Here is a 27,634-nt window from a genome sequence, read left to right as displayed (position 1 = left end):
ACCCAGAAGCGAAATTGCTGAATCATGTGGTGGCTGTATTCTTAAGGTATTGAGAAACCTCCATATTGTTTTCCATAGCAGCTTTACCAGTTTATATTCCTACCAACAGTGTACACTGATTCCCTTTTCTCCATATCCTCATTGGCATTTGTTATCTCTTGTCTTTCTGATAAAAGCCATTCAAACAGGTGTGAGGTGATACTTCATTGTTGTTTTCATTTGCATTTTGCTGATGATTATGACATTGATCACCTTTTCATGTCCCTGTTGGATTTGTTTGTCTTTTTTGAAAAATGTCTATTCAGGTCCTTTGCCCATTAAAAGATTTGGGTTATTTGTTTTTTTGCTATTGAGTTCTATGAGTTTCTTGTATATTTTGTGTATTAGCCCTTTATTGGATATGTGGTTTGCATATATTTTATCCCATTCCACAGGTTGCTTTTTCATTTTGTTGATAATTTCCTTTGCTGTGCAGAGACTTTTTAATTTGATGTAACCTAACTTGTTTATTTTTGCATTGGTTGCCTTTGCTTTTGGTGTCAAATCAAAAAAAAAAAAATCATTTCCAAGAGCTTATCCTCTATGCTATTTCCTTAGGAGTTTTATGGTTTCACATCTAATGTTCAAGTCTTTAATCCATTTTGAGTCAATTTTTGTGTATGGTATGAGATAAGGGCCCACTTTTATTCTTTTTAATGTGGCTGTCTAGTTTTCCCAACACTATTTATTGAAGAGATTAACCTTTCCCCATTGTATATTTTTGAATTCTTTGCAAAAATTAATTGGCCATAAAAGCATGAGTTTATTTCTGGGCTCTCTGTTTGGTTCCATAGATCTATGTGTCTGTTTTTATGCCAATAACATGCTGTTTTGGTTACTATAGCTTTGTAATATCGTTTGGAATCAGGAAATGTGATGCCTCCAGTTTTGTTCTTCTTCCTCAAGATTATTTTCACTATTTGGTGTCTCTTGTGGTTCTATATGAATATTAGGATTATTTTTTCTATTTCTGTGAAAAATGCTATTGGGTTTTTAATAGGGATTGCATTGAATCTGCAGATTGCTTTGGACAGTATGACCATTTTAACAATACTAATTCTTCCAGTCCATGAACACACAATAGCTTTCCAGTTATTTGTGTCTTCAACTTCTTTCATCAATGTTTTACAGTTTTCAGTGCACAGATCTTTCACCTCCTTGGTTAAATCTTAAGTACATTGTTTTTGGTGCTGTTGTAAATGGGACTGTTTTCTTAATTTCTCTTTCTGATAGTGTATAAAAATGCAACTGATTTTTGTATAGTGATTTTTGTATACTGCAACTTTACTGAATTCATTGATTAGTTTTAACCATTTTTTGGTAGTAACTTTAGGGTTTTCAATATATATTATGTTATCTGCAGAGACAGTTTTACTTCTTCCTTTCTGGTTTAGATGCCTTTTATTTCTTTTTCTTGCCTAATTTCTCTGGTTAGGACTTCCACAACTATGTTGAATAAAAGTGGCAAGACTGGGCATCCTTGTCTTATTCCTGATCTTAGAGGAAAAACTTTTAGCTTTTTTTTTTTTTTTTTTTGTGGTACGCGGGCCTCTCACTGTTGTGGCCTCTCCCGTTGCAGAGCACAGGCTCTGGAATGCAGGCTCAGTGGCCATGGCTCACGGGCCCAGACACTCAGCGGCATGTGGGATCTTCCCGGACCGGGGCACGAACCCGTGTCCCCCGTATCGGCAGGCAGACTCTCAACCACTGTGCCACCAGGAAAGCCCTAGCTTTTAACTTTTGAGTATAATGTTAGCTGTGGTCTGTCATATATGGCATTTATTATGTTGAAGTATGTTTCTTCTATACCAATTTTTTGAGAGTATTCATCATGAAAGGATGTTGAATTTTCAAATGCTTTTTCTGCAGCTACTGAGATGATCATATGATTTTTATCCTTTGTTTTGTTAATGAGGTGTATCACATTTATTGATTTGCATATGTTGAACCATCCTTGCATCTCAGGGATAAATCCTACTTGATTATGGTGTGTGATCCTTTTAATGTGCTGTTGAATTCACTTTGCTCATATTTTCTTGAGGATTTTTGCATCTGTGTTCACCGGGAATATTGGCCTGTTATTTTCTTTTCTTGTAGTGTCCTGGTCTGGCTTTGGTATGAGGGTAAATGAGTTTGGAAGTGTTCCCTCTTACTTTACTTTTTGGAAGAATTTGAGAAGAATTGCTATTAATTTTTCTTTCAATGCTTGGTGGAATTCACCAGTAAACTCATCTGGTCCTGGACTTTGCTTTGTTGAGAGGTTTTTGATTACTGGTTCAATCTCCTTGCTAATAATTGGTCTGTTCAGATTTTCTGTTTTTTCATGATTCAGACTTGGTAGATTTATGTTTCCAGGAATTTATCCATTTCTTCCATTTCTTCTGTCTAATTTTTTGGCATATAATTATTCATAGTTGTTTCTTATGATCCTTAGTATTTCTGTGTTGTAATGTCTCCTCTTTCATTTCTGCTTTTATTTATTTGAGTCTTCTCTCTTTTTTTAGTCTAGTTAGAGGTTTGTATATTTATTTATCTTTCCAAAAACAACTCTTATTTTTCATTGATAGTCTCCCTTGTCTTTCTAGTCTCTATTTCATTTCTTTCCACTCTGGTCTTTGTTATTTCCTTCCTGTATCTTTTGGCTTAGTTTGTTCTTAGTGTAAAGTTCGGTTGTTTATTTCAGATTTTTCTTTTCTCTTAATGTTGACATTTATTGCTATAAACTTCTGTCTTAGAACTCCTTTTTTTGCATCCCATAAGCTTTGGTATGGTGTATTTCCATTTGTCTCATGATCTTTTTAAATTTCCCTTTTGATTTCTTCTTTCACCCACTGGTTGTTCTGGAGCCTGTTGTTTAATCTGCACATATTTATGAATTTTCCAGTTTTTCTTTTGTAATTGATTTCTACTTTCATACCATTGTGTTTGGAAAAGAACCTTGGTGTGATTTCAGTTGTCTTAAGTTTATTAAGACTTGCTTTAATTTCTATTTCCCTAGTGATTAATGATGTTAAGCATACTTTCATATATCTATTTACCATTCATTTATGTTCTTTGGTAAAATGTCTGTTCAAATCTTTTGTCCATTATGTTATTGGGTTGCTTGTTTGTTTTTTTCTTTTCTCTTTTTAAAAAAATTTTATTGAAGTATAGTTGATTTGCAGTATTGTGTTTAATTTTGGCTGTACAGCAAAGTGACTCAGTTATACATATATATATATATATATATATACTTTTTCATGTTCTTTTCCATCATGGTTTATCATAGGTATTTTATGTTTTCTTAACAGCTTTTACAATCTATTTTTTTCCAGTGGATAGAGAAGGTATTTGGCTTTTATTTTATTTATTTTTTTATACAGCAGGTTCTTATTAGTTATCCATTTTATACATATTAGTGTATATATGTCAGTTCCAATCTCCCAATTCATCCCACCACATTCCCCCCTTGGTGTCCATACATTTGTTCTCTACATCTGTGTCTCAGTTTCTGCCCTGCAAACCAGTTCATCTGTACCATTTTTCTAGGTTCCACATATATGCATTAATAAACAATATTTGTTATTCTCTCTCTTTTTTTATTGAACTCAAATATTATTTTTGAATTTTATTTAATTTATTTTTTTATACAGCAGGTTCTTATTAGTTATCCATTTTATACACATCAGTGTATACATGTCAATCCCAATCTCCCAATTCATCACACCTCCACCCCCACCCGCCACTGCTTTCCCCCCTTGGTGTCCATACGTTTGTTCTCTACATCTGTGTCTCAATTTCTGCCCTGTAAACTGGTTCATCTATACCATTTTTCTACGTTCCACATATATGTGTTAATATGTAATATTTGTTTTTCTCTTTCTGACTTACTTCACTCTGTATGACAGTCTCTAGATCCATCCACATGTCTACAAATGACCCAATTTCGTTCCTTTCTATGGTTGAGTAACACTCCATTGTATATATGTACGACATCTTCTTTATACATTCGTCTGTCGATGGGCATTTAGGTTGGTTCCATGACCTGGCTATTGTAAGTAGTGCTGAAATGAACATTGGGGTGCATGTGTCTTTTGAATTATGGTTTTCTCTGAGTATATGCCCAGTAGTGGGATTGCTGGGTCATATGGATATTCTACTTTTAGTTTTTAAATGAACCTCCATACTGTTCTCCATAGTGGTTGTATCACTTTACGTCCCACCAACAGTGCAAGAGGGTTCCCTTTTCTCCACACCCTCTCCAGCATCTGTTGTTCGTAGATTTTCGAATGATACCCATTCTAACTGGTATGAGGTGATACCTCATTATAGTTTTGATTTGCATTTCTCTAATAATTAGTGATGTTGAGCAACTTTTCATGTGCTTCTTGGCCATCTGTATGTCTTCTTTGGAGAAATGTCTATGTAAGTCTTCTGCCCATTTTTGGATTGGGTTGTTTGTTTTTTTAATATTGAGCTGCATGAGCTGTTTATATATTTTGGAGATTACTCATTTGTCCATTGATTTGTTTGCAAATATTTTCTCCCATTCTGAGGATTATCTTTTTGTCTTGTTTGTAGTTTCCTTTGCTTTACAAAAGCTATTAAGTTTCATTAGGTCCCATTTGTTTGTTTTTATTTCCATTACTCTAGGAGGTGGATCAAAAAAGATCTTGCTGTGATTTATCTCAAAGAGTGTTCTTCCTATGTTTTCCTCTAAGAGTTTTATAGTGTCTGGCCTTACATTTAGGTCTTTAATCCATTTTGAGTTTATTTTTGTGTATGGTGTTACAGAGTGTTCTAATTTCATTCTTTTACATGTAGCTGTCCAGTTTTCCCAGAACCACTTATTGAAGAGACTGTCTTTTCTCCATTGTATATGCTTGCCTTCTTTCTCATAGATTAGTTGACCATAGGTGCGTGGGTTTATATCTGGGCTTTCTATCTTGTTCCATTGATCTATGTTTCTGTTTTTGTGCCAGTACCATATTGTCTTGATTACTGTAGCTTTGTAGTATAGTCTGAAGTCAGGGAGTCTTATTCCTCCAGCTCCATTTTTTTCCCCTCAAGACTGCTTTGGCTATTTGGGGTCTTTTGTGTCTCCATACAAATTTTAAGATTTTTTGTTCTAGTTCCGTAAAAAATGCCATTGGTATTTTGATAGGGATTGATTGAATCTGTAGATTGCTTTGGGTAGTATAGTCATTTTCACAATATTGATTCTTCCAATCCGAGAACATGCTATCTCTCTCCATCTGTTGGTATCATCTTTAATTTCTTTCATCAGTGTCTTATAGTTTTCTGCATACAGGTCTTTTGTCTCCTTAGGTAGGTTTTTTTTTTGTGTGTATGGTATGTGGGTCTCTCACTGTTGTGTCCTCTCCCGTTGTGGAGCACAGGCTCCGGACGCACCGGCTCTGGACGCGCACGCTCAGCGGTCATGGCTCACGGATGCAGCCGCTCTGTGGCATGTGGGATCTTCCCGGACCGGGGCACGAACCCGTGTCCCCTGCATTGGCAGGCGGACTCTCAACCACTGCGCCACTAGGGATGCCCTCCTTAGGTAGGTTTATTCCTAGGTATTTTATTCTTTTTGTTGCAATGGTAAATGGGAGTGTTTCCTTAATTTCTCTTTCAGATTTTTCATCATTAGTGTATAGGAATGCAAGAGATTTCTGTGCATTAATTTTGTATCCTGCAACTTTACCAAATTCATTGATTAGCTCTGGTAGTTTTCTGGTGGCATTTTTAGGATTCTCTATGTATAGTATCATGTCATCTGCAAACAGTGACAGTTTTACTTCTTCTTTTCCAATTTGTATTCCTTTTATTTCTTTTTCTTCTCTGATTGCCATGGCTAGGATTTCCAAAATTATTTTGAATAATAGTGGTGAGAGTGGACATCCTTGTTTGTTCCTGATCTAAGAGGAAATGCTTTCAGTTTTTCACCATTGAGAATGATGTTTGCTGGGGGTTTGTCATATATGGCATTTATTATGTTGAAGTAGGTTCCCTCTATGCCCCCTTTCTGGAGAGTTTTTATCATAAATTGGTTTTGAATTTTGTCAAAAGTTTTTCTGCATCTATTGAGATGATCATATGGTTTTTATTATTTAAATTGTTAATATGGTGTATCACATTGATTGATTTGCGCATATTGAAGAATCCTTGCATCCCTGGGATAAATCCCACTTGATCAGGGTGTATGATCCTTTTAATGTGTTGTTGGATTCTGTTTCCTAGTATTTTGCTGAGGATTTTTGGATCTATATTCATCAATGATATTCGTCTGTAATTTTCTTTTTTTGTAGTATCTTTGTCTGGTTTTGGTATCAGGGTGATGGTGGCCTCATAGAATGAGTTTGGGAGTGTTCCTTCCTCTGCAACTTTTTGGAAGAGTTTGAGAAGGATGGGTGTTAGCATTTCTCTAAATGTTTGATAGAATTCACCTGTGAAGCCATCTGGTCCTGCACTTTTGTTTGTTGGAAGATTTTAAATCACAGTTTCAATTTCATTACTTGTGATTGGTTTGTTCATATTTTCTATTTCTTCCTGGTTCAGTCTTGGAAGGTTCTACCTGTCTAAGAAATTGTCCATTTCTTCAGGTTTGTCATTTTATTGGCATAGAGTTGCTTGTAGTAGTCTCTTAGGATGCTTTGTATTTCTGCACTGTCTGTTGTAACTTCTCCTTTTCCATTTCTAATTTTATTGATTTGAGTCCTCTCCCTCTTTTTCTTGATGAGTTTGGCTAAAGGTTTATCAATTTTGTTTATCTTCTCAAAGAACCAGCTTTTAGTTTTATTGATCTTTGCTATTGTTTTCTTTGATTCTATTTCAATTATTTCTGCTCTGATCTTTGTGATTTCTTTCCTTCTGCTAATTTTGGGTTTTGTTTGTTCTTCTTTCTCTATTTCCTTTAGGTGTAAGGTTAGATTGTTTATTTGAGATTTTTGTTGTTTCTTGACGTAGGCTTGTATGGCTATAAACTTCCCTCTTAGAGCTGCTTTTGCTGCATTCCATAGGTTTTGGATCATCGTGTTTTTGTTGTCATTTGTCTCTAGGTTTTTTTTTTTTTTTAACAAATTTATTTCATTTATTTTTGGCTGTGTTGGGTCTTCGTTGCTGCACGCGGGCTTTCTCTAGTTGTGGTGCGCAGGCTTCTCATTGCGGTGGCTTCACTTGTTGCAGAGCATGGGCTCCAGGCGTGCGGGCTCAGTAGTTGTGGCTCTTGGGCTCTAGAGCACAGGCTCAGCAGTTGGGGTGCACGGCTTAGCTGCTCCGCGGCATGTGGGATCTTCCCGGACCAGGGGTCGAACCCGTGCCTCCTGCATTGGCAGGCGGACTCCCAACCACTGCGCCACCAGGGAAGCCCTTTTAATTTCCTTTTTGAGTTCTTCAGTGATCTCTTGGTTATTTAGTAGTGTATTATCTAGCTGCCATGTGTTTGTATTTTTAATGTTTTTTCCCTGTAACTGATTTCTAATCTCATAGTGTTGTGGTCAGAAAAGATGCTTGATATGATTTCAGTTTTCTTAAATTTACTGAAGTTTGATTTGTGACCCAAGATGTGATCTATCCTGGAGAATGTTCCATGTGCACTTGAGAAGAAAGTGTAATCTGCTGTTTTGGGATGGAATGTCCTATAAATATCAATTAAATCTTTCTGGTCTATTGTGTCATTTAAAGCTTGTGTTTCCTTATTAATTTTCTGTTTGGATGATCTGTCCATTGATGTAAGTGAGGTGTTAAAGTCCCCCACTATTATTGTGTTACTGTCGATTTCCGCTTTTATAGCTGTTAGCAGTTGCCTTATGTATTGAGGTGCTCCTATGTTAGGTGCATATATATTTATAATTGTTATATCTTCTTCTTGGATTGATCCCTTGATCATTATGTAGTGTCCTTCCTTGTCTCTTGTAACATTCTTTATTTTAAAGTCTATCTTATCTGATATGAGTATTGCTGCTCCAGCTTTCTTCTGATTTCCATTTGCATGGAATATCTTTTTCCATCCCCTCACTTTCAGTCTGTATGTGTCCCTAGGTCTGAAGTGGGTCTCTTGTAGACAGCATATATATGGGTCTTGTTTTTGTATCCATTCAGCAAGCCTGTGTCTTTTGGTTGGAGCATTTAATCCAGTCACATATAAGATGATTATCGGTATGTATGTTCCTATTACCATTTTCTTAATTGTTATGGGTTTGTTTTTGTAGTTCCTTTTCTTCTCTTGTGTTTCCCACTTAGAGAAGTTCCTTTAGCATTTGTTGTAGAGCCAGTTTGGTGGTGCTGAATAATCTTAGCTTTTGCTTGTCTGTAAAGCTTTTGATTTCTCCGTCGAATCTGAATGAGATCCTTGCTGGGTACAGTAATCTTGATTGTAGGTTCTTCCCTTTCATCACTTTGAATGTGTCATGCCACTCCCTTCTGGCTTGTAGAGTTTCTGCTGAGAAATCAGCTGTTAACCTTATGGGAGTTCCCTTGTATGTTATTTGTCGTTTTTCCCTTGTTGCTTTCAATAATTTGTCTTTGTCTTTAATTTTTGTCAATTTGATTACTATGTGTCTCGGCATATTTCTCCTTGGGTTTATCCTGTATGGGCCTGTCTGTGCTTCCTGGACTTGGGTGACTATTTCCTTACCCATGTTAGGGAATTTTTCGACTATAATCTCTTCAAATATTTTCTCAGGTCCTTTCTCTCTCTCTTCTCCTTCTGGGACCCCTATGACCCCTTTATCAAGGATGTGTTTTGAAATTTTTACTCGCAATTTGTAGCTTTTCTTTTCACCATCTTAACACTGTCTTTCAAAGAATAGAAGTTTTAAGTTTTGATTAAGGCCAAGATATTAGTTGTTTTACTCTTGTGGATTATGCTTTTGGTGTGCCATCTAAGAAATCTTTGCTTAACCCAAGAAAACAAATATTTTCCTCCTTTGTTTTCTTCTAAAAGTTTTATAGTTTTAGGCTTTACACTGACTTCTATGATACATTTTGAATAAATCTTTGTATATGGTGCAAGGTGTGGGTCAAGGTTCTGTATATAGCTATCTTCAATTATTCAAGCATCATTTATTGAAAAGACTGTCCTTTCTCCATTGAATTGCCTTTGCACTTTTGTCAAAAATCAGTGTATATGTGTGAACTCTCTATTCTGTTCCACTGACCTCTGTCTTTATCCTTTTCTGATACCACATTGTCCTGATAACTCTAGCTTTATACTAACTCAGACAACATGAATCCTCTGATGTTTTTCTTTTTCAGAATTGTTTTGGTTATTGTACCATCTTTACCTTTCCATACAAATTTTAGAATTGACTTGTTAACTTCTACCAAGAAAAGTCTACTGATCTTGATTTGGATTTCATTGAATTTATAGACAATTTTGGGAGAATTAACATCATAACAATATCAAGTCTTCTAACCAGTAAACATGGCTTACCTTTCCATTTATTTAGGTCTTCTTTGAATTTTTTTCATTAGCATTTTGGAGTTTTCAGCATACGGATCTTGTACATATTTTTTAGTTTCATACCTAAGTATTTCATTTTTTGGTGTTATTTTAATGGCATTGTTTTTAAAATTCAATTTCCAATTGTTCCTTTCTAGTATATAGAAATTCAATTAATTTTGCATATTAACCTTGTATCCTGAAACCATACTAACCTCTCTTATTCATTTTAGTGGCTTTGTGTGTGTGTGTGTGTGTGTTAGATTCTTTCAGATTTTCCATGTAGTAATCATTCTGTTTACAAAGAGATTATTTTATTTCTTCTCTTTCCATCTGCATGCCTTTGTTTTTCTTACCTCATTGCATTGGCTAGGACATTCAGTACAATGTTGAATAGATGTGGTGAGAGTGGATATTCTTGTATTATTCCTGATCTTAGGGAGAAAGCAGTTGGTTTTTCACCATTAAGTAAGATTTTAACTGTAGATATCCTATATCAGTCTGAGGAATTCCTTACATTCCTAGTTTGCTTAAGGCTTTGAATTCAAATGGATGTCGAATTTTATTTTATTTTTATTTATTGTGGTGGTCATATGATTTTTCTTCTTCAGTCTATTGATATGATGACTTACATTGACTTTTTAAAAACTATACCATCTCTTTTGTTTATTTCTTTTTTTTCTTTTATTTAAACATCTTTATTGGAATCTAATTGCTTTTCAATGTTATATTAGTTTCTGCTGTATAATAAAGTGAATCAGCTGTATGTATACATATAACCCCATATCCCCTCCCTCTTTTGCTCCCTACCACCCTCCCTATTTCACTCATCTAGGTGGTCACAAAGCACCAAGCTGATCTCCCTGTGATATGAAGCTGCTTCCCACTAACTATCTATTTTACATTTGTTAGTGTATATATGTCCATGTCACTCTCTCACTTCATCCCACCTTACCCTTCCCCCTCCCTGTGTCCTCAAGTCCATTCTCGATGTCTTTATTCCTGTCCTGCCCCTAGGTTCTTCAGAGCCATCTTTTTTTTTCTAGATTCCATATATATGTGTTAGCATACAGTATTTGTTTTTCTCTTTCTGACTTACTTACATTGACTTTTAAGTGTTGAGAAAGTCCTGCATTCCTGGGATAAACCCTACATGGTCATGATGTATTATCCTTGGTTAAGGTAGGGTTTGCCAGGCTTCTCCTCTGTAAATTTAAAATTTTTCCCCTTTCCATACCCTATTATTTGGATATGAGTCATTAAGTCCAGCCCACATTCAAAGGAGGGAGAATTAAGCTCCACCTCCTGGAGGGAGGAATAACTACTTATATTATTTGGAATTCTTCTGTAAGTAAGATTTATCACGTCTCCCCTCCTTCTATTTTAACTTCTCTATGTCTCTGTATTTAAAGTTAGTTTCTTGTAGACCACATATAGTTGAGTCTTTTTTATTTATCCAATCTGACAATCTGTGTCTTTTAACTGGTGTGTTTAGACCATTCACATTTAATATACAAAGAGTCTTCACTTTGTACCATTCCAAACGGCACAAATTTGGTACCACAGTTTCGTTAAATAATACCAGTCCCCCAACAGCAGTGTTCAAATTTCAGTTACTATGGTATAGTAACTGTCAGTAATGGCATAAAGCACAAACTTTGCTGCTAGATCTTTGTTCCACAAATCATTATGTAAGTGAAAGGTGCATATCATGATCAGTGATTGGCCACTGTGTATCTGCTTTTGGGTTCACACACAGACTGCAAAGAATGTAGTGGTATTGCCTTCTTTTCTCTCAATGATAAATCCACATGATTTTTTACAAAAATTGATAATTGAAAGATAGAATCAGTTAACAAAGCTGAAAGTTCAGCAAAATACCCTGAAACTGATAGTGCTGTAAGTGAAATAAAAATTGATTATAAGTAGAATTCTAGAAGAAATAGCTGACTATTGGAATGTTGATATTGCCACCATTCGCAAGACTCTGGTAATGCAACCAGAGGAACTTTAAGGTTAACTTATTGACAAAAATGAGAAAAGTGGTTGTGATGAAAGGGTGAACATGTTCCAGAGGACGTGATGCCAGAAAAAAAAAATCACATTAAAGAAACCCAGAAGTATTTCATAATATTGAAAGTACAAAGGATAAAATGTTGGAAACTGGGCATATAGTCAGTGTACAAATATACCTATTGATTTAAATTTTATTTAGCTCTCAATATAATTACTGGAATACATTAAACTTTAATACTTAAAGTCAAGTATTCCATAGTCCAAATCTGGCCTGTAGCCTGTTTTTCTATGGTCCTCAAGCTAAGAAAGGTTTTTACAATTTTTAAGGCTTGCAAAAACAAAACAAAACAAAATAAAAAGAATATGTACAGAGATTATATGTGGCATGCAGTGCTTATAATATTTTCTATCTGACCCTTTACATAAAGAGTTTGTTCACCCTTGCTTAAAACTGATTCTTACTTTTTAGTGCACTTCTTACTTTTGGTGAAAAATACATTTCCTTCTGTAAAGAGTAAATTTAAAATATGTGTGATATTAAGAAAAAACTGACAAAAAATAAAAGGAAATAGACAAATTTACAATCATAATTTGAGACTTTAACATACCTCTCTTAGCAGTGGATGGAATAAATGGGCAAAAAAATTAATAGAGACATAAATTTGAATAACATGATTAAGTTGACTTAACTGAATATATTCATAACACTGCACTTAATAAATGCAGAATATGTGCTCATCCAAGTTGATCATATGCAAAGACCAAGAAGCAAGTCAGATTTCAAATAACTGAAAGCATACATAGTATGTCCTCTAAACAATGGAGTTAGGCTGCAAATCAATAACAAAAAGGATACGTAGAAAGTACTCAAATTTGTATACTTCTAAATATTCCATGGGTTGAAGAAGAAATCGCAATGGAAATTAGAAAATGTTTTGAATTAAATGGTAATGAAAATATGACATAACAAACTTAGGGAATTTGGCTAAATAGTGCTTTGTGTGAAATTTATAACCTTCTGTTTATATATCAGAAACAAGTAACAGTTGAAATTAATGAGCTAAGGGTGTGTACCAATAAGTTAAGAAAACAAGAAAATTAAACCTCGAAAAAGTAAACAGAAGGAAGAAATAATAAAGGTAAGAGCAGATACCAATAAAATAGAAAGCAAATATCTAGTAGAAAGAATCAGTAAGGTCAAAATTTGGTTGTTTGAAAATAATAATAAAATGGATAAACTCCTAGAGAGACCAACCAAGGAAAAAACAGAAAGGCGTAAATAACCAACATCAGGAATGAAAATGTACATCACCACAGGTTTTACAGATGTTACAAAAATAATTAGAGGATATTATAAACAACCTTATTCCGATAAATTTGAAGGTTTAAATAAAATGGACAAATTTCTTAGACAAAGTTAATTTACTGAACTGAAACAGACAAAAGAGATAATCAAAATAGTCCTATACCTGTTAAAGAAATTAAACCTACAATTATAAACCTACTCCCAAAGAAAACTACAAATTCAAATGGCTCCACTGGTAAATTCTTCCAAACTTATTTCTTTAAGAAAGAAATATTACCAATTTTATCCAAATGCTTCCAGAGAATATAAAAAGAGATGGTACTCACTCACTGAAGGCAAAACTAACCTGGATACTAAAACCTAAGGAAAACATAGGAAAGGGAAAATTTAGGACAGCCTCATGCATCAACAACAATGGTAAACAAAATATTAGCAAATGAAATCTAGCAATACATAAACAGGACGATATATCATAGCTAATTTGGCTTATTCCTCAGATGCATAGGGAATTAATAGGGGTGTCAGAGGAAATAGATAAAACAGATTAAATAAGAACCAGAGTCTTATAACATAATACCCACAATGTCAAAGTTTCTATTGAAAATCACTCACCATACCAAGAACCAGGAAGATGTTAAACTGAATAATAAAACAAGGAATAGATACCAGCACTGAGATGACAGAGATCTTAGAATTTACCTGACAAAAGTTTTAAAGCAGCCATCATAAAAATGTTCCCAAGCAATTACAGAAACACTTGAAACAAATGAAAAAATATAAAAACTCAGCAAAGAAATAGAAAGGTTCCACAAAGAAATAGAATATATAAAGAGGAACCAAGTTGAATTTTTAAATTGTGTTAAAATACACATAACAGGGACTTCCCTAGTGGCGCAGTGGTTAAACTCATGCTCCCAGTGCAGGGGGCCTGGCTTCCACCCCTGGTCAGGGAACCAGATCCCACATGCGTGCTGCAACTAAGAGTTTGCATGCCACAACTAAGGAGCCCACCTGCCTCAACTGAGCCCATGTACCACAACTGAGGAGCTGGCAAGCTGCAACTAAGGAGCATGCCTGCTGCAATTAAGACCTGGCACAACCAAACAAATAAATAAATAAATGAAATATTTTAAAAAATACATGTAACAGGGAATTCTCTGGTGATGCAGTGGTTAGGACTCAGCACTTTCATTGCTGTGGTCCGGGTTCAATCCCTGGTTGGGGGACTAAGATCCCACAGGCTGCGTGGTGTGGCAAAAAACAAAGAAACAAAAAAAGAAACCCACAATACATTTACCATCTTAACCATTTTTAAGTGTATATTTTTTAACAAATTGAAAATTTGGAACAGAAAACTATGGTCATCTGAATACAAATTCAGTGGATGGCTCAACAACAGAATGTAGGAGGCAGGGGAATCAGTGAGCTAGAACAGCGGTCCCCAACCTTTTGGGCACCAGGGACCGGTTTGGTGGAAGACAGTTTTTGCACAGATGGGGTGGGGGGATGCTTCAGGTGGTAATGAGAGTGATGGGGAGGGATGGGGAGCGGCAGACAGAGCTTCGCTTGCTTGCTCACCCGCCAGTCTCCTCCTGCTGTGCAGCCTGGTTCCTAACCGGCCACGGACCGGAAATGGACTCATACTGGTCTGCAGCCTGGGGGCTGGGGACCCCTGAACTGCAAGACAGAAAAATAGAAATTACCCAGTCTGATCAATGGAGAGAAAATAGACTAGGGGAAAGAGATTAACAGAGCCTCAAGGACTTGTGGGATTGTAGCAAGAGATCTAACATTTGTATCATTGTAGCCCAGAAGGAGAAACAATAGAGGGCAAAGCTGAAAAAAGTACTCAAAGAAATACTGGCTGAAAACTTCCAAAATTTGGCAAAATATATAAACCTACAGCTTCAAGATGAGCCAAACCCAAACAGGATCAAACCAAAGAAATCCACACTAAGACAGTCAGACTTCTAAAAACTAAAGACAGAGAAAAATCTTGAAAGCAGGAAGAGAAAAACAACACCTTACCTACATGAGGAAAAAATTAAAAAGACAGTGGATTTCTCATCAGAAACCATGGAGAAGAAAAGAAAGTGGCACAGTTTTTTTTTTAAGTGCTGAAAGAAAAGCACTGTCAACCCAGAATCTTATATCTAGTGAAGATATCCTTTAGGAATAAAGGAGAAATCAAGACATTCTAAGCTGAAGAAAAATTAAGATAATTTAGGGTCACTAGTATAATGACCCTAAGCAATGGCTAAAGAAAATTCTCTCAATTGAAGCGAAATGATAAAAGAAGGAATCTTGGCACATCAGAAAAGAAGAAAGAACGTGGTAAAACAAAAATATGGGTAAAAACAATAGACTTCCTTTTTCCTCTTGAGTTTTCTAAATTATATATGATGTTTGAAACAAAAATTATAACACTGTCTGATGTGGCTCTAAGTGTATGTAGAGGAAATAAGCATGCAACTACCATGAGATCCAGCAGTTATGCTCTGGGCATTTATCTTAAAGAAATGAAAACATATGTTCATACAAAAACCTGTACACAAATGTTTATAGCAACTTTATTCATAGTAGCCAAAAACCGGAAATAACCCATACATCCTTCAGCTGGTGAATGGCTTAACAACTGTGGTACACTCATACTGTGGATTACTAGTCAGCAGTAAAAAGGTATAAACTACTGATACAAGCAACAACCTGGATAAAATCTCCAGAGAATTATGCTGAGTGAAAAAAAAAATCCCAAAATGTTACACATCGTATGAGTCCATTTATCTAACATATTTGAAATGATAAAATTATAGACATGGAGAACAGATTAGTGGTTGCCAGGGTTTAAAGCGGTGTGGGGTGAGAGGGGAGCGGCTGTGGCTATAAAAAGACAACATGAGGAATCCTTGTGGTGAAAATGTTCAATATCTTGGCTGAATCAATATTTCAGTCATCATATTGTACTATAGTTTGGCAATATATTATTATTGGGAAAAATTGAGTTAAGAGTACAAAGGAGCTCGTTGTATTATTTCTTACAACTGCATGTGAATCTACAATTATCTCAAAATCAAAAGTTTAGGTAAAAACAAAGACACCAATAGGAGGGTGAAATACCAAGCCATAGAATAAAAAAATTATTTGTAATACATATAACTCATAAAAAATTAGTACCCAGAATACATACATAATTCCTATAAATAACTAAGAAAAAGAAAGACAACCCATTTAAAAAAAAAAAGAAATGTTAAAGTTTCTAAATCACTTTACAAAAGAAGATATTCAAATGACCAATACACATATCAAAACAACTGCTCAACTTTATGGGTGATCAGGGAAATAGAAATTAAACCCACAAAGAGCTACCACAACAGAGTCTTCAGGATGGCAAAACAAACAAACAAAAGGAAATATCAAGTGTTGACAAAGATATATATGATCTGGAATGCTCATACATTGCTAGTAGGAAAATAATTCAGTATAAACACCTTGGAAAAGTGTTTGGCATTATCTACTAAAACTGAGTATATATTTACCCTGTGACTCAGCAATTCTTCTTTTTGATATGTATCCAACAGCGACGCATACATATTTACATGAAAAGACATGTACAAGAATGTTCATAATGGTATTACTCATAATAGCTCTATGGTATAAACCACTGAAATTCCCATCAACAGTAGAATGGATACAAAATTGAGTATTTTCATACATACATTCATACATATTTATCCCTGATGCCTCTCTTTCCCTCACTCCTATCCATCAGCCAGTCCTCATGGCTCCACCTCCAAAACACAACCTGAATTTGTTCACTTCTCCTCATATCCATTGATACCATCCTCCTCAAATCCACCGTCATTTCTCACCTGGTTCACCAATATAGCCTTTTAACTAGTCTTCTTGGTTCTACTCATGCTCCCCTATGATTCATTATCTGTAAAGCAGTCAGAATGGTCTTATTAAAATGTAAATCAGATCACCTCATCCTCCTGATTAAACTTTTCAGTGAGTTCTCATTGTAATTAGGATTAAATCCACTCCAAATCATGGTTTGAAAGGCTGCCATACTGGTTCTGCTATAGTCTAAGGCATTTAAAAAGAAGATCCTAAGATATACTGAGTGGCTTAAACAAATTAAGAGTTTATTTCTCTCTCACACAAGGGTTGAAAGGAAGATAGTCCCAGATTGTCAGGGCATCTCTGCCAGACTCAACCTGGAGTTCCATCTTTGGCTCCAAAGTGCTTGCTCATCACATCTGCATCCCAGCTAGCCAGAGATGAAAAATGAGAAGGGGAAGCCATGCCCAGAAGTTTCCCTTTCCACTTCTGCTTACATCCTCATTGTCTAGAACCTGGGCACATGGCACACCACACTGAAAGGAAGACTAGGAGATGTTGTCTTTGGCCAAGCTGACATGTGCCCACCCATGATTCTATTACTGTGGTAGTAGGGGAGAATGAACATTGAGGACAACTCATAGTCCTGCTCTACCCTACAGCACTTCAGTCTTCTCTACCTCTCCAGCCTTATCTCTTCCCTCTCTCTTGGCCCTCTAGCCACACTAGCTTTCTTGCTCATTCCCTCCTTAGTCCCCCAGGCCATTGTGCCTGTGCTGTCCTACATCTGAAATACTGTTCCCTAGACCTTTACATGACTGGCTCCTTCTCATCGTTTGGATCTCAACATCTTCCAAGACACATTCCCTGACCCTTCCCTCCCAAGCAAAACAGTCACTTCCTTTTATCACTCTCTAGTCCATGTTGTTTTATTTTATTTCTAACACTTATCCCTAGCTTAAATTCTCATTTACTTATCTGCTAGACTATAAGCACCATGAGAGTAGAAATGTTGTCTGACTTATTCTCTGTCAGATCCCCAGCTACCTTGGATAAAGCAAGCATTCAACAAATATTTGTTGAACAGAAGGATTAATTTAGCCAAAACCCCTCATTTTATAACTGGTAAAGCTGAGGCCCAGAGAAAGTAAATGGCTTGTGTGAGGTTCTGCAACTAGTTAATAGATTCCCAGGTCACTGCTTTTCTCCTATTTCATCCAGCCTCCTCTTTGAAGTCTTCTATTATCTCACCTCTCAGCAATCATTCCTCTGAACACCTATAGTACTAGACTTTAACATACATTTGGTTTTCAGTCTATAATACTTTGTATTGTTATTTGTTTTTTATTATATTTGTCTTATTTTCCCAACCAAGCTGCAAATCCCTTGAAAATACCAACTTTCTAACACATAGAGAACACAGGCCCTGAGTAGGTATTTCACAAAGAGACTAAAGTTACTTTATTCAGTAAAGTGAAACTCAGATTCATTACAAGTTTCCTCTGTCCTATTATTGAAGACAAAAGATTTTGGTAATTTCTGTGTATCCCCAACTAACATACAGGCAGGACTGTCTTACCGGTAGTCAAAATCTTACGTGCTTCATCAAAACTACGCAGAGGAGCCGCTCTGGGTGTAATGGGTGGATTCTGAAAGGTAATTCTTGCTGTTGGTGGAATCAATCCTTGTTCTCTCATACTTAAAATACCTAAAAAGGAAGGTTAGAGGAATATGAGTTTAACTTCAAGCATTTCCACAAAGTCTGAACTCTATAAATTTCACAAGTGTAACTTACTCTATTCATTAGTTTATTTGTGAGACTACATTTAGTGCCTTAATCATCTGCAAGAAAAAAGCCATAGTACTGTTCATTTAAGCCTAATCTAACCCAAGAAAAATGGCATTTCTAATAATGGTATTATGAAATAAACTTGTACTGTGATAATTTCATTTTAAGGTAGAAATACAATTCCAATGCAAACAGAAACTTCTTTATACTTAATGACATTTTCAATTATTGATAATATTGGTATTCTTTTTAAAATACAGAGAAATCAGGTACACAGTCAATAACTAAGGAGATCTTTGGTTCTGAAAGAAAGAAAATCTGTGTGCTTGAAATCATGCTCCTGTTGTTACGAGTCATATTTTATTTTTTAAAAAGAGTTATTTTTAGACATTTCTCATATTACCAGATGATGTGAATGCCCAAGTAGGTTGTTTTAGTGTTACTGGGCAACATGGTTAGTATTAATGTGACTAATTTACAATTCCTAGAACTCATACTGTGTCAATATGACTGGTGCCAAGGTTTTTTAAGGACAGGAGACATTGTTTTAAAAAAATGAATAAATCAATGAGTAAATGAATAATTGAGCAAAACCTGCTGTGAGGGGCGAAACTCACATTTAAGATGGATCTATGGTATTGAAGCCAGAAACCCAGAAACTCTGGGAGTACTTGACATAGACATGTGATAGGGCTTCAGCTTCTTGTTGCTCTCAGCTAATAGGAAGAAAAATAAAGAACTCTGGCTCTCAATGAAATCCAAGTAAAAAACTGTGTCCTAAGCTGGACTAGGTTGAAGAAGTTGGCACACATCCTAAGAGGGATAAATATTGTTTTCATTTGCTTTATTATCTCTAAGGACTATATTATGTCACATTCAGGAAATTAAAGTCTAGGGTTATAGGAATTCAGAAGAATGATCGCTGAGGGATGGGAGAGCTGAAGAAGACTTCACTACGAACAATGATTCCAAAACAATGATGGTAAATGATTCTAAAACAATGATTCCAAAGAGAAGTCTTCAGTTTACTTACTGCAGGATTATCTGGGGCAAGAATTTATTATTAAAAACGGAGATTCCCGGGCCCCATCCCAGACCTGTCCAAATTTCTGAGGCCCCTGGGAATCTGCATTATGGAAGCCTCCAGGAGATGTTTATGTGCATTGAAGTTTGAGAATCACTAGAATTGGGGCCAGTAATCTACATTTTAAATAAGCACTCCAGGTCAATCTTTTGCACTGTTAAAACTTAAGAACTACTGATCCCAAGTACAAGTCTTCAAGCCCTTTTCAAAATTAGTACTCCAGGTTTTAATTGTTATAACACCAGAATTTAACTACATTAAAATATGAAGACTAATTCTTTGTCCTCACAAATATTTTCCATCTATAAATATCATATCCCATGTCCAAGAACTGTGCCTACTTTGCACATGTGGAAAACAGAGCTGCTTCTAATTCAGTGTATTTTCATTACTAGAATGAGTTTCATTCTCTGAGAATCCCAAAGAATATGAGCATGATTTTAACCCTTGCTTTAGTACTAGGTGAAGCAATTCACTTAATTTTAGACAAACACACATGTGCATTTACCATCGAAAGGAAAAAGTTATGATTTTGGAATAAGCAAAAGAGATTACTGGTTATCTTTTCATCAGAATGCTGGAAACTCTGGAGATTATCTGACCGTATAATCACCTTTGTTTTTGATTAATCTCTTTTACAATTCTGTAGAGATTAAGGTTAGTTTATAGAAAACCAAGAGCAGTGCAAATAATTCTTGTTTATACACATGCAAATAAATTTTGTCACATGGAGGGACAGTACTTTCCCCACCCCCCAAAATTCAGTTCTGCATGCATTTGCAAATTTATTTCCAAATTTTTGGTTTGTAAATTTGTCTGCTGTTTGAATTCTTCTTTGAATCAATTGTAACATTTTACTGGTTCCCTCATTTAATTAATGAGTTAAACAGAATCTTTGATGTGTTCATTTTATAGTTGTATAAGAGTCATGGTTTTACTTTCAAAAATATATATCCTTTAACAATTTTGGAGATCCTGAAATTGCCAGAAAAGGTACATATCACAGGGAACCAAGCCAGGCACTTATTTTCTTGGCACCCATAGGTGAATTCAAAGTGGCAATAGAACTTTGCTGACTCTTGTTTCTCTAATTTTGATATTACTCCATATTAATGGCTGATAAGTTAGTCCTTGTTGGTGGCTACGACTGAGAATTTGGTGAGTTTTGTAAATGGATCTTACAGAGATCTATTCCCTATCGAGTGAGAGACAATAGAGAATATGGTTTGTAGACTTCTGTTTGTCTATGTATGTATTTTGAGCTCAATTCAACTAGGAATTTCATACCCACAAGGAAGGAGACTAACTTTTTGCTATCTGGACCATTACATTTTTGTGTTTCTGTGTTTATTTTTCGTTTGTGGCTGAAATTGTAGGATTGAAGCTATAAACTCTCTCTGATCTGTCATTCAGAAAGCCCTTTATTTCTCATTGTGAACGTAGAATGTTTTCCTGTCTCCAGATGGTATTAATAAATTAGATTGTAAAGTCTCAAATTAAAGGAGCTGTGTTCTGATTGACTTACAGAGAGAAATGAGCAGTTACAGGAATTGAATATTCCTAAAATTCCCAGAAAATAAGGAAATTGAACTTCTACTACTTTAGATGAGCTCCCTCTCACCTCCCGAATTCAGAAACTCTGACTGAGCCTCCTTACTTTTCATGGCAATATGGGTTATTTGCATAGTTTCAATAAGAAACTTTTCTTCTTTTATTAAGATATAATTGAAAAAACTGCTTATGCAACCAAGAACTTGCCTGGAATTTCATATTTAAGAATGATGTTATTAGTGAGGTATAATAAGTTACATTTAAAGAACTAAGCTTGACTTTATGGAACCAAATGCTTCCAAAGCCCTCCCAGAAAAACTGGCCTGATACATGGCTTACAGGATTTCCATCCTTACAGGTGGAAAGGAATGTCATTTCCCAACAGGTCCAAGAAGCTTAGGATATTTGGAGCATTTCTAGAGGAGAGGAATGTACCCAAATTTATAGGTTCTGTAGTTGAAATATGGTGGACAGAGTTTCTTGGGCTTGATTTTCTAACCTCAGTATAACAAGTAATAGAGGATTTAAAAACTTCAATCTGAGATTCCTTATGAAAACTTCCAACAGAGCAAACTTAAGATGGCCTATGTGGTGATTAACATTCTTGCTGCACCTATGTAAATTATCAGGCCAAACCTAATGAGACCAGCCTTATTTTGTGAATAATTTTTTTAGATCATTTTGTATCAAAAATGGGGGAAGATTATAGGAAATTTTTTTTTTTATGTTTTAGAATAAGCAAAAGAGATTACTGGATACCTTTTCAATGGAATGCATTCAGGAACTATCTGAACCTAGTCTTTGACTAGGCTATTTTACAATTCTGTAGAGATTAAAGTTAACTTGTGGGGAAAAAACTGATAATAATGCAAATAATTCATATCTATAGACATGAAAAAAAATTCTGTCTGGTGAAGGAACATTCCTTCTTTCCATAGAAATGTCAATTTTCCATCTATTTGCAAATTTATTTCAATTTTCCTGATCTACAAAGATATGTTCTTTGGATTCTCCTTCAGACCAGTTGTGACAGCTTACAAATTCTCTCCTTTAACTGATGAGTTAAGTAAATAAAATCTTTGACACGTGTTCATTTGTAAGAGAGTCAGGATTTTACCTGTTTTTGAAAATCATCCCTTAACACCTTTGTCTCATTTAATTTTCAAAACTCTCTCACTTTCCTGTTGACTAGATTAGGAATTAGAAATTCATTCATTGTGTCAGTCATTCAACCAATATTTAAGTGCCTGTTATAATATCCCCACTCAGGAAATATTCTGGAGAGTGGGAATTCAATGGTGAACCAGACAGACCTCATGGAGCCTTTAGGGGTGGAGAAGACATTAAATAAATTCACAAATAAATATATAATTACAAACTGTGATCATCTATAAAGGAAAAAGACAGATGCTTGAGGAAATGACTTCTACAGGCAGAGGTAAAAGCACTTGTGAAGGCCTGATGTGAAAAAGTGCTTGGCCTGATAAGGAAGAGAGAGAAGTCCCATGTGGCTGGAGCACAGAGAAAGCAGAATGAGATGAGAATGGAAGGGAGGCCAGGTCAGGCATGCCTTGTTTATAGAGTTTAGAGTTTATTCTAAGATCAGAGAGCAACTTGCCCACTGTCACACAGAGCCTAAACGGAACATTTTTATTATGAGACTTATATTATTAACCATTGTGGAGGGGTTGGGGGAGCTTTCTTCTTTGGATTTAGCAAGATAATTCAAGAAGAAGTAGAGAAGTTTGCCCTGCATTTTCCAAAACTATTCTCTCTTCTGGATGTTGTTCATCTTTCACCACATGCTGGACTTGTGTAGATCTGGGGTGACTTAAATGACAGTTCAGAGCATCAGGACATGTAAAAGTCTGGACACTCTATCTACATTTGTGTGGCTTGTGCTTTCCTGGTGTTCATATTACCTTGCACAGTACCAGACATATGGCAAGTACTCAATAAATGTGTTGATTAATTGGTTAATTAATTACAAATATTATGGTAGGCCATGTGTTCTCTGGCAGATAATTGAGGGATGAAAATACGATGTTTTTCTGGACCAAGTTGCTATGGCTCTAGATTTACCTTTGTTTTGCAGCAATTTTTTATTGTGTCTATTGCTAAAGCAAGTATAGATAGATTGATTGATTGATTGATTCATTCATTATTTTATTCATCTTAATTTGACCCAGGAATAATGTAAGTGTTTCTAAAGCAAGAAGTAGAAACTCTGCTGAAGTTTTCCCAGGGAGTAAACATTATGTAAACCAACTAAAAGCATGTGTCACAAAGATTTCTAAACAACAATGATTTGTAACTAGGAAAGTAATTGTTACAGTTGCAGGAAATTTAATCAATTAAGAGACTTATAATGATGCAGGGCTGTCTTGAGTTTTGCTGTACCCCACCACTGACTGGGTCAGCAGACCAGGAGCTACAAGATGGGGGACTTTAAATCTTCAGGTACCAGAAGAGCCCTGGGGAACCAACTTTAGATCCAAAATACTCCAGACAACAGTTAGAAAGTGAGATAGAAATAATTAAAGATCATCTCACTTGCTCATATTTGAGGTACAAAAGGTGATCCACTTAATTCTTTAGGGGGACTTCCCTGGTGGCGCAGTGGATAAGACTCCACACACCCAATGCAGGGGGCCTGGGTTCGATCCCTGGTCAGGGAACTAGATCCATGTGCATGCTGCAACTAAGAGTTCACATGCCACAACTAAGGAGCCCTGGAGCTGCAACTAAGGAGCCTACCTGCCATAACTAAGACCTGGTGCAACCAAAAAAAAAAAAAAAAAAGAATTCTTTAACATGTCAGCCAATTAAGTATCAGGGAGAAGTAAAGAGGGTTACACTTGTGACAGTCCTTAGTCATTTGCTTACTCTTTCATTTGCTTACTCATTCAACCAACAATTTAGTATCTACAAAATGCTAGATATGGTTATAAGCACTGGGGATACTGAGATAAAGATGACATGACCTTTTGCTTAAAAAACAAGAAATCCACTGGTTTCACAAACTCTGGTATTTCGACTAAGACATGCATAGTTTAAATGCTAATTGCATAAATTCTGGCTTCATATTTTTGTATAATAGTATATTGAAATAAGTTTTTAAATGCTATCGGAAAAGTATCAGAAACTATCTGCTCAGAAGCTTGAAAAATTATAATAATATCACTTAAACAAAATAATAATTTTAATGTGTAATAACATCAACATCTAAATCAATAGTAAATCTATAGAATCATGGATTTTAGAGGTGGGAAGGGACTCTAGTCCAACCTTCTGATTTACAGAGAAGGAAACTCAGGCTACAGTGAGGACTTGACTTGTCTGAAGTCATCTTGGAGAATTAGTGGCTGAATCCAAATTCAAACTCAGGCCCCCAGTCCCACCTCAGTGCTCTTTCCCTATGTTCCTAAACATATAAAATGGTTATGGAATCACTAACCTTTATTGCCATCCACTTGTAAGACTGGCACAGGGGTGAAATAGGGATTCGTGCGATGAGAAGCTGGCAGAACCGTGAGGTTGGATATGGTGGACCCTTTTATTAACTTCTGAGCCTTCACCTAAATGATCAAAAATTTGTTTTCAGCAGACATTTTTTGCCTTCAAAATGAGCACAGTTTTCTTCTTGTAAACAATAAATAAGATTATGAATCGTTTCATTAAGGTTTAATAAAGTAGCAATATCAGCTCCAATTTTATTGCTGATGAGTACCCTGTGCTATTGTCTACTGTAAGGAGTTTGTGTAATTTAAAATAGTTAATTAAATCCAATTAACATGTTGTGATTTCCACTATGCAAAGTCAGTATAGTAGTTAATAAAGGAACTATTAAGATTTTGTTCAATTTTAATGACTACAATATAAAAGTGCTAAATCTTGACAGGAGGCTTTGAATACAGCAAAGTTTTATACAGGCAAATTTTCTAGGAAATACATATTAGAGTTTTGAGGATAAAGAAAAACTGGGAGAATGTAAAGATAAATCTATCAGTCAACATTAACAGGTTAAGGATAAACTCTCAGCATACTCTTGCAGATCTTAGAAATGGTTAAAGACATGATGTTTAGATCACTTACAGTAGATATTACTTTTCCTAAAGTCATTACATGCTTTTATTATAGTTATGAAATATGAACTGTTTCTATTAAATGGTTTCTAGATTTTGAAGATTATAGGTATTGCAAATAAATCACATTTAATTGTAGAGCCCAAGCACATTATTTTACCTTTATTATAGGAGGTTATGAATTACCTGGGCCCTCTCAGCAAGGAAGATGCAACTGTTTGGTATTTATAGACTGTTTTAAATTTTCCAGTTGTTTTCCAAACATTAATTAATTTGCACAACTTCCAAGGGAACTAGGTAACGGTTTGCTAATAAAGAGCCAAGTCAGAAAGCTTAGTAGATTTGTCTCAGGTCACGTAGAGTACTAGATATGCAAAGATGATTCAATTTGAAGATTAATCTGATTCTGCATTAGTGAAACTTGCCATTGGACTCAGTTGTAGTACATCTTATTGTTCATCAAGGTCATGATGACCTTAAGGAAAAAGAAAGGGAAAGTTTCATCAAGACTCTGGGGAGAAAATCACTTTGCAAAATAAATATCTACTGGCTGAGAAATGTCTGTGAACAAAGTTATTTTAGGGCCATACTGCCAGAATGTGGTACTTAAGGGAAACTATAAGCAACTACCATCCTATGGACACCAAAACCTTTGGCGATGTTTGGTGAGGACAGTTTAAAATGACTACAAATAGGATTTTTAACAGGAAAGAGCAGACTGTTAATGCAATCGGTTTCCTTCCAGGCGAATGGGAAGAGAAAAGGTCAGTGCTCTGGGTCTCGCCTTGATGAGAGTGTGTATGCGCATTGTGTGATTATGGAACTTCTGTCTTGCTGATGCACCTTGGTCTCCTTTCCTCATCCTCAGCTCTCCTTTCCCCACCTCACCTCCAGAGAGGAGTAGTTTCCAGGAGCTCCTCCTAACCAGGGAGGCTGAGATAATCACCCAGTGTACTGTGCTCCAGACATGGCGCAGGCATAGCTGAGGACACTCAGTATCAAAAATGGAAGGGTCTCCAGTTATCTGATTGATCTCAGGGTCAGAGAGGCAAAGGTAAATCGAAGGAAGAAAGATTCCACTTAAATAAAATTGTCAAGTACTGTGAAGGTGTAAAATATAGTTTTGGCAGTTTCGGGGCTTACAGCATCATTTATCTGGATTTTCTGAAAGCCTTTGACAAAGTACACCTGACAACCTGCTCTTGAAAGCTAAAGTAGCAGGATCTGACATCAAACACAATGTAAAGTGTGACACAAAGATGAGGGTGGAAGGCAGATGATGTTCGGATTCTCTCAGGCAGTCAGCACATTCATAACACTGGTTTCTTTAATTCTTTACATTGCATAAATCTCAACAATGTAAAAGCCAGACCCAAGGTCTAGGGCTGTGCTGAAAAGGCAGTGAGGTGTGTGTGTATGTGTGTGTGTGTGTGTGTGTGTGTGTGTGTGTGTGTGTGTAGGGGGCATGGAGGGGTGACATCCTGGCGAGTTTACATTTCTGCATATGCTTGGTTGGAAGAAGGACGGTAACAACCTTCAGCGTTTACTGAGCATTTACTATATAACACTAACTTTAATACAATAAGCATTAAATTTCATGAGCAATGGAAAATCTAAGAGCTATGAGAGTGCAGAAGAGGTAGTAATTAACTCTGCCTGCTGGTATTGCAGAAGGCTTTGCAATGACTCTCAACCCTGGCTGTATATTAGCATCACTCAGGGAGCTTTTTAAAAATACTGCTGCCTGGGTCCCAACCCTGGGCAATTAAATCAGAATAGCTGTGCTGGGGCCTGGGCCTCGGTATTTTTATAAAGCTCCCTAGGTGATTCTGCTGTGCAGCCAAGGTTGAGATGTACTGCAGTCAGTGATACTTAAATTATGTCTTAAAAGAAGCACTGAATGATATCCCATAGAGAAGAGGATGCAATTGTAGGTAGAAAGAATGGTGGCGGCAAAGCAAAATAGCATACAAATGCATGAAGATCTCATTGAAGATGAAGGGCTCTGTGTGGCTGGAGTATGTTGTGTGTATCAGGAGGATAAGGTGGGGGATGAGACTGGAAAGGTAGGTTTAGATTAATGCAAATTAAAGAAACCGGCTTTATGAATATGCTAACAGAAGTCGAGTATCATCTGCTTCTGGCTTCTCTCTCTCTCTCTCTCTTTTTTTAAAAAAAAAAAATAATTAATTAATTTTTGGCTGCGTTGGGTCTTCGTTGCTACGCAAGGGCTTTCTCTAGTTGCGGCAAGCAGGGGCTACTCTTGGTTGCGCTGCTCAGGCTTCTCATTGCGGTGGCTTCTCTTGTTGCGGAACATGGGCTCTAGGCACGTGGGCTTCAGTAGTTGTGGCATGTGGGCTCAGTAGTTGTGGCTCACAGGCTCAGAGCATAGGCTCAGTAGTTGTGGCGCACGGGCTTAGTTGCTCCGCAGCATGTGGGATCTTCCCGGACCGGGGCTCAAACCCGTGTCCCCTGCACTGGCAGGCGGATTCTTAACCAC

General features: G+C 36.2%; 1 protein-coding gene and 1 long non-coding RNA gene across 3 annotated transcripts in view; one reads left to right on the top strand and one right to left on the bottom strand.

Moving 5' to 3' along the window:
* Nucleotides 1-27,634, bottom strand: part of IQCH (IQ motif containing H) — a 113,505-nt gene that overhangs the window by 21,622 nt on the left and 64,249 nt on the right. The window contains exons 6-7 of one of the 2 annotated variants that reach the window (XM_019948794.3): nt 24,507-24,627; nt 18,205-18,333 (exon numbers count right to left, since the gene is read on the bottom strand). In XM_019948794.3, the coding sequence (XP_019804353.3) occupies nt 18,205-18,333; nt 24,507-24,627 (250 nt within the window). Of the gene's footprint in view, nt 1-18,204; nt 18,334-19,031; nt 19,133-24,506; nt 24,628-27,634 lie in introns of those variants that run through there. The other variant, XM_073801160.1, reaches the window with a different exon arrangement.
* Nucleotides 1-27,634, top strand: part of LOC109552341 (uncharacterized) — a 176,747-nt gene that overhangs the window by 134,671 nt on the left and 14,442 nt on the right. The gene's annotated exons all lie outside the window — the stretch shown is intronic.

The sequence above is a fragment of the Tursiops truncatus genome, chromosome 2, assembly GCF_011762595.2.
Source record: "Tursiops truncatus isolate mTurTru1 chromosome 2, mTurTru1.mat.Y, whole genome shotgun sequence".
NCBI classification, from domain to species: Eukaryota; Metazoa; Chordata; class Mammalia; order Artiodactyla; family Delphinidae; genus Tursiops; species Tursiops truncatus.
This window is presented reverse-complemented; position numbering and strand designations above follow the sequence as displayed.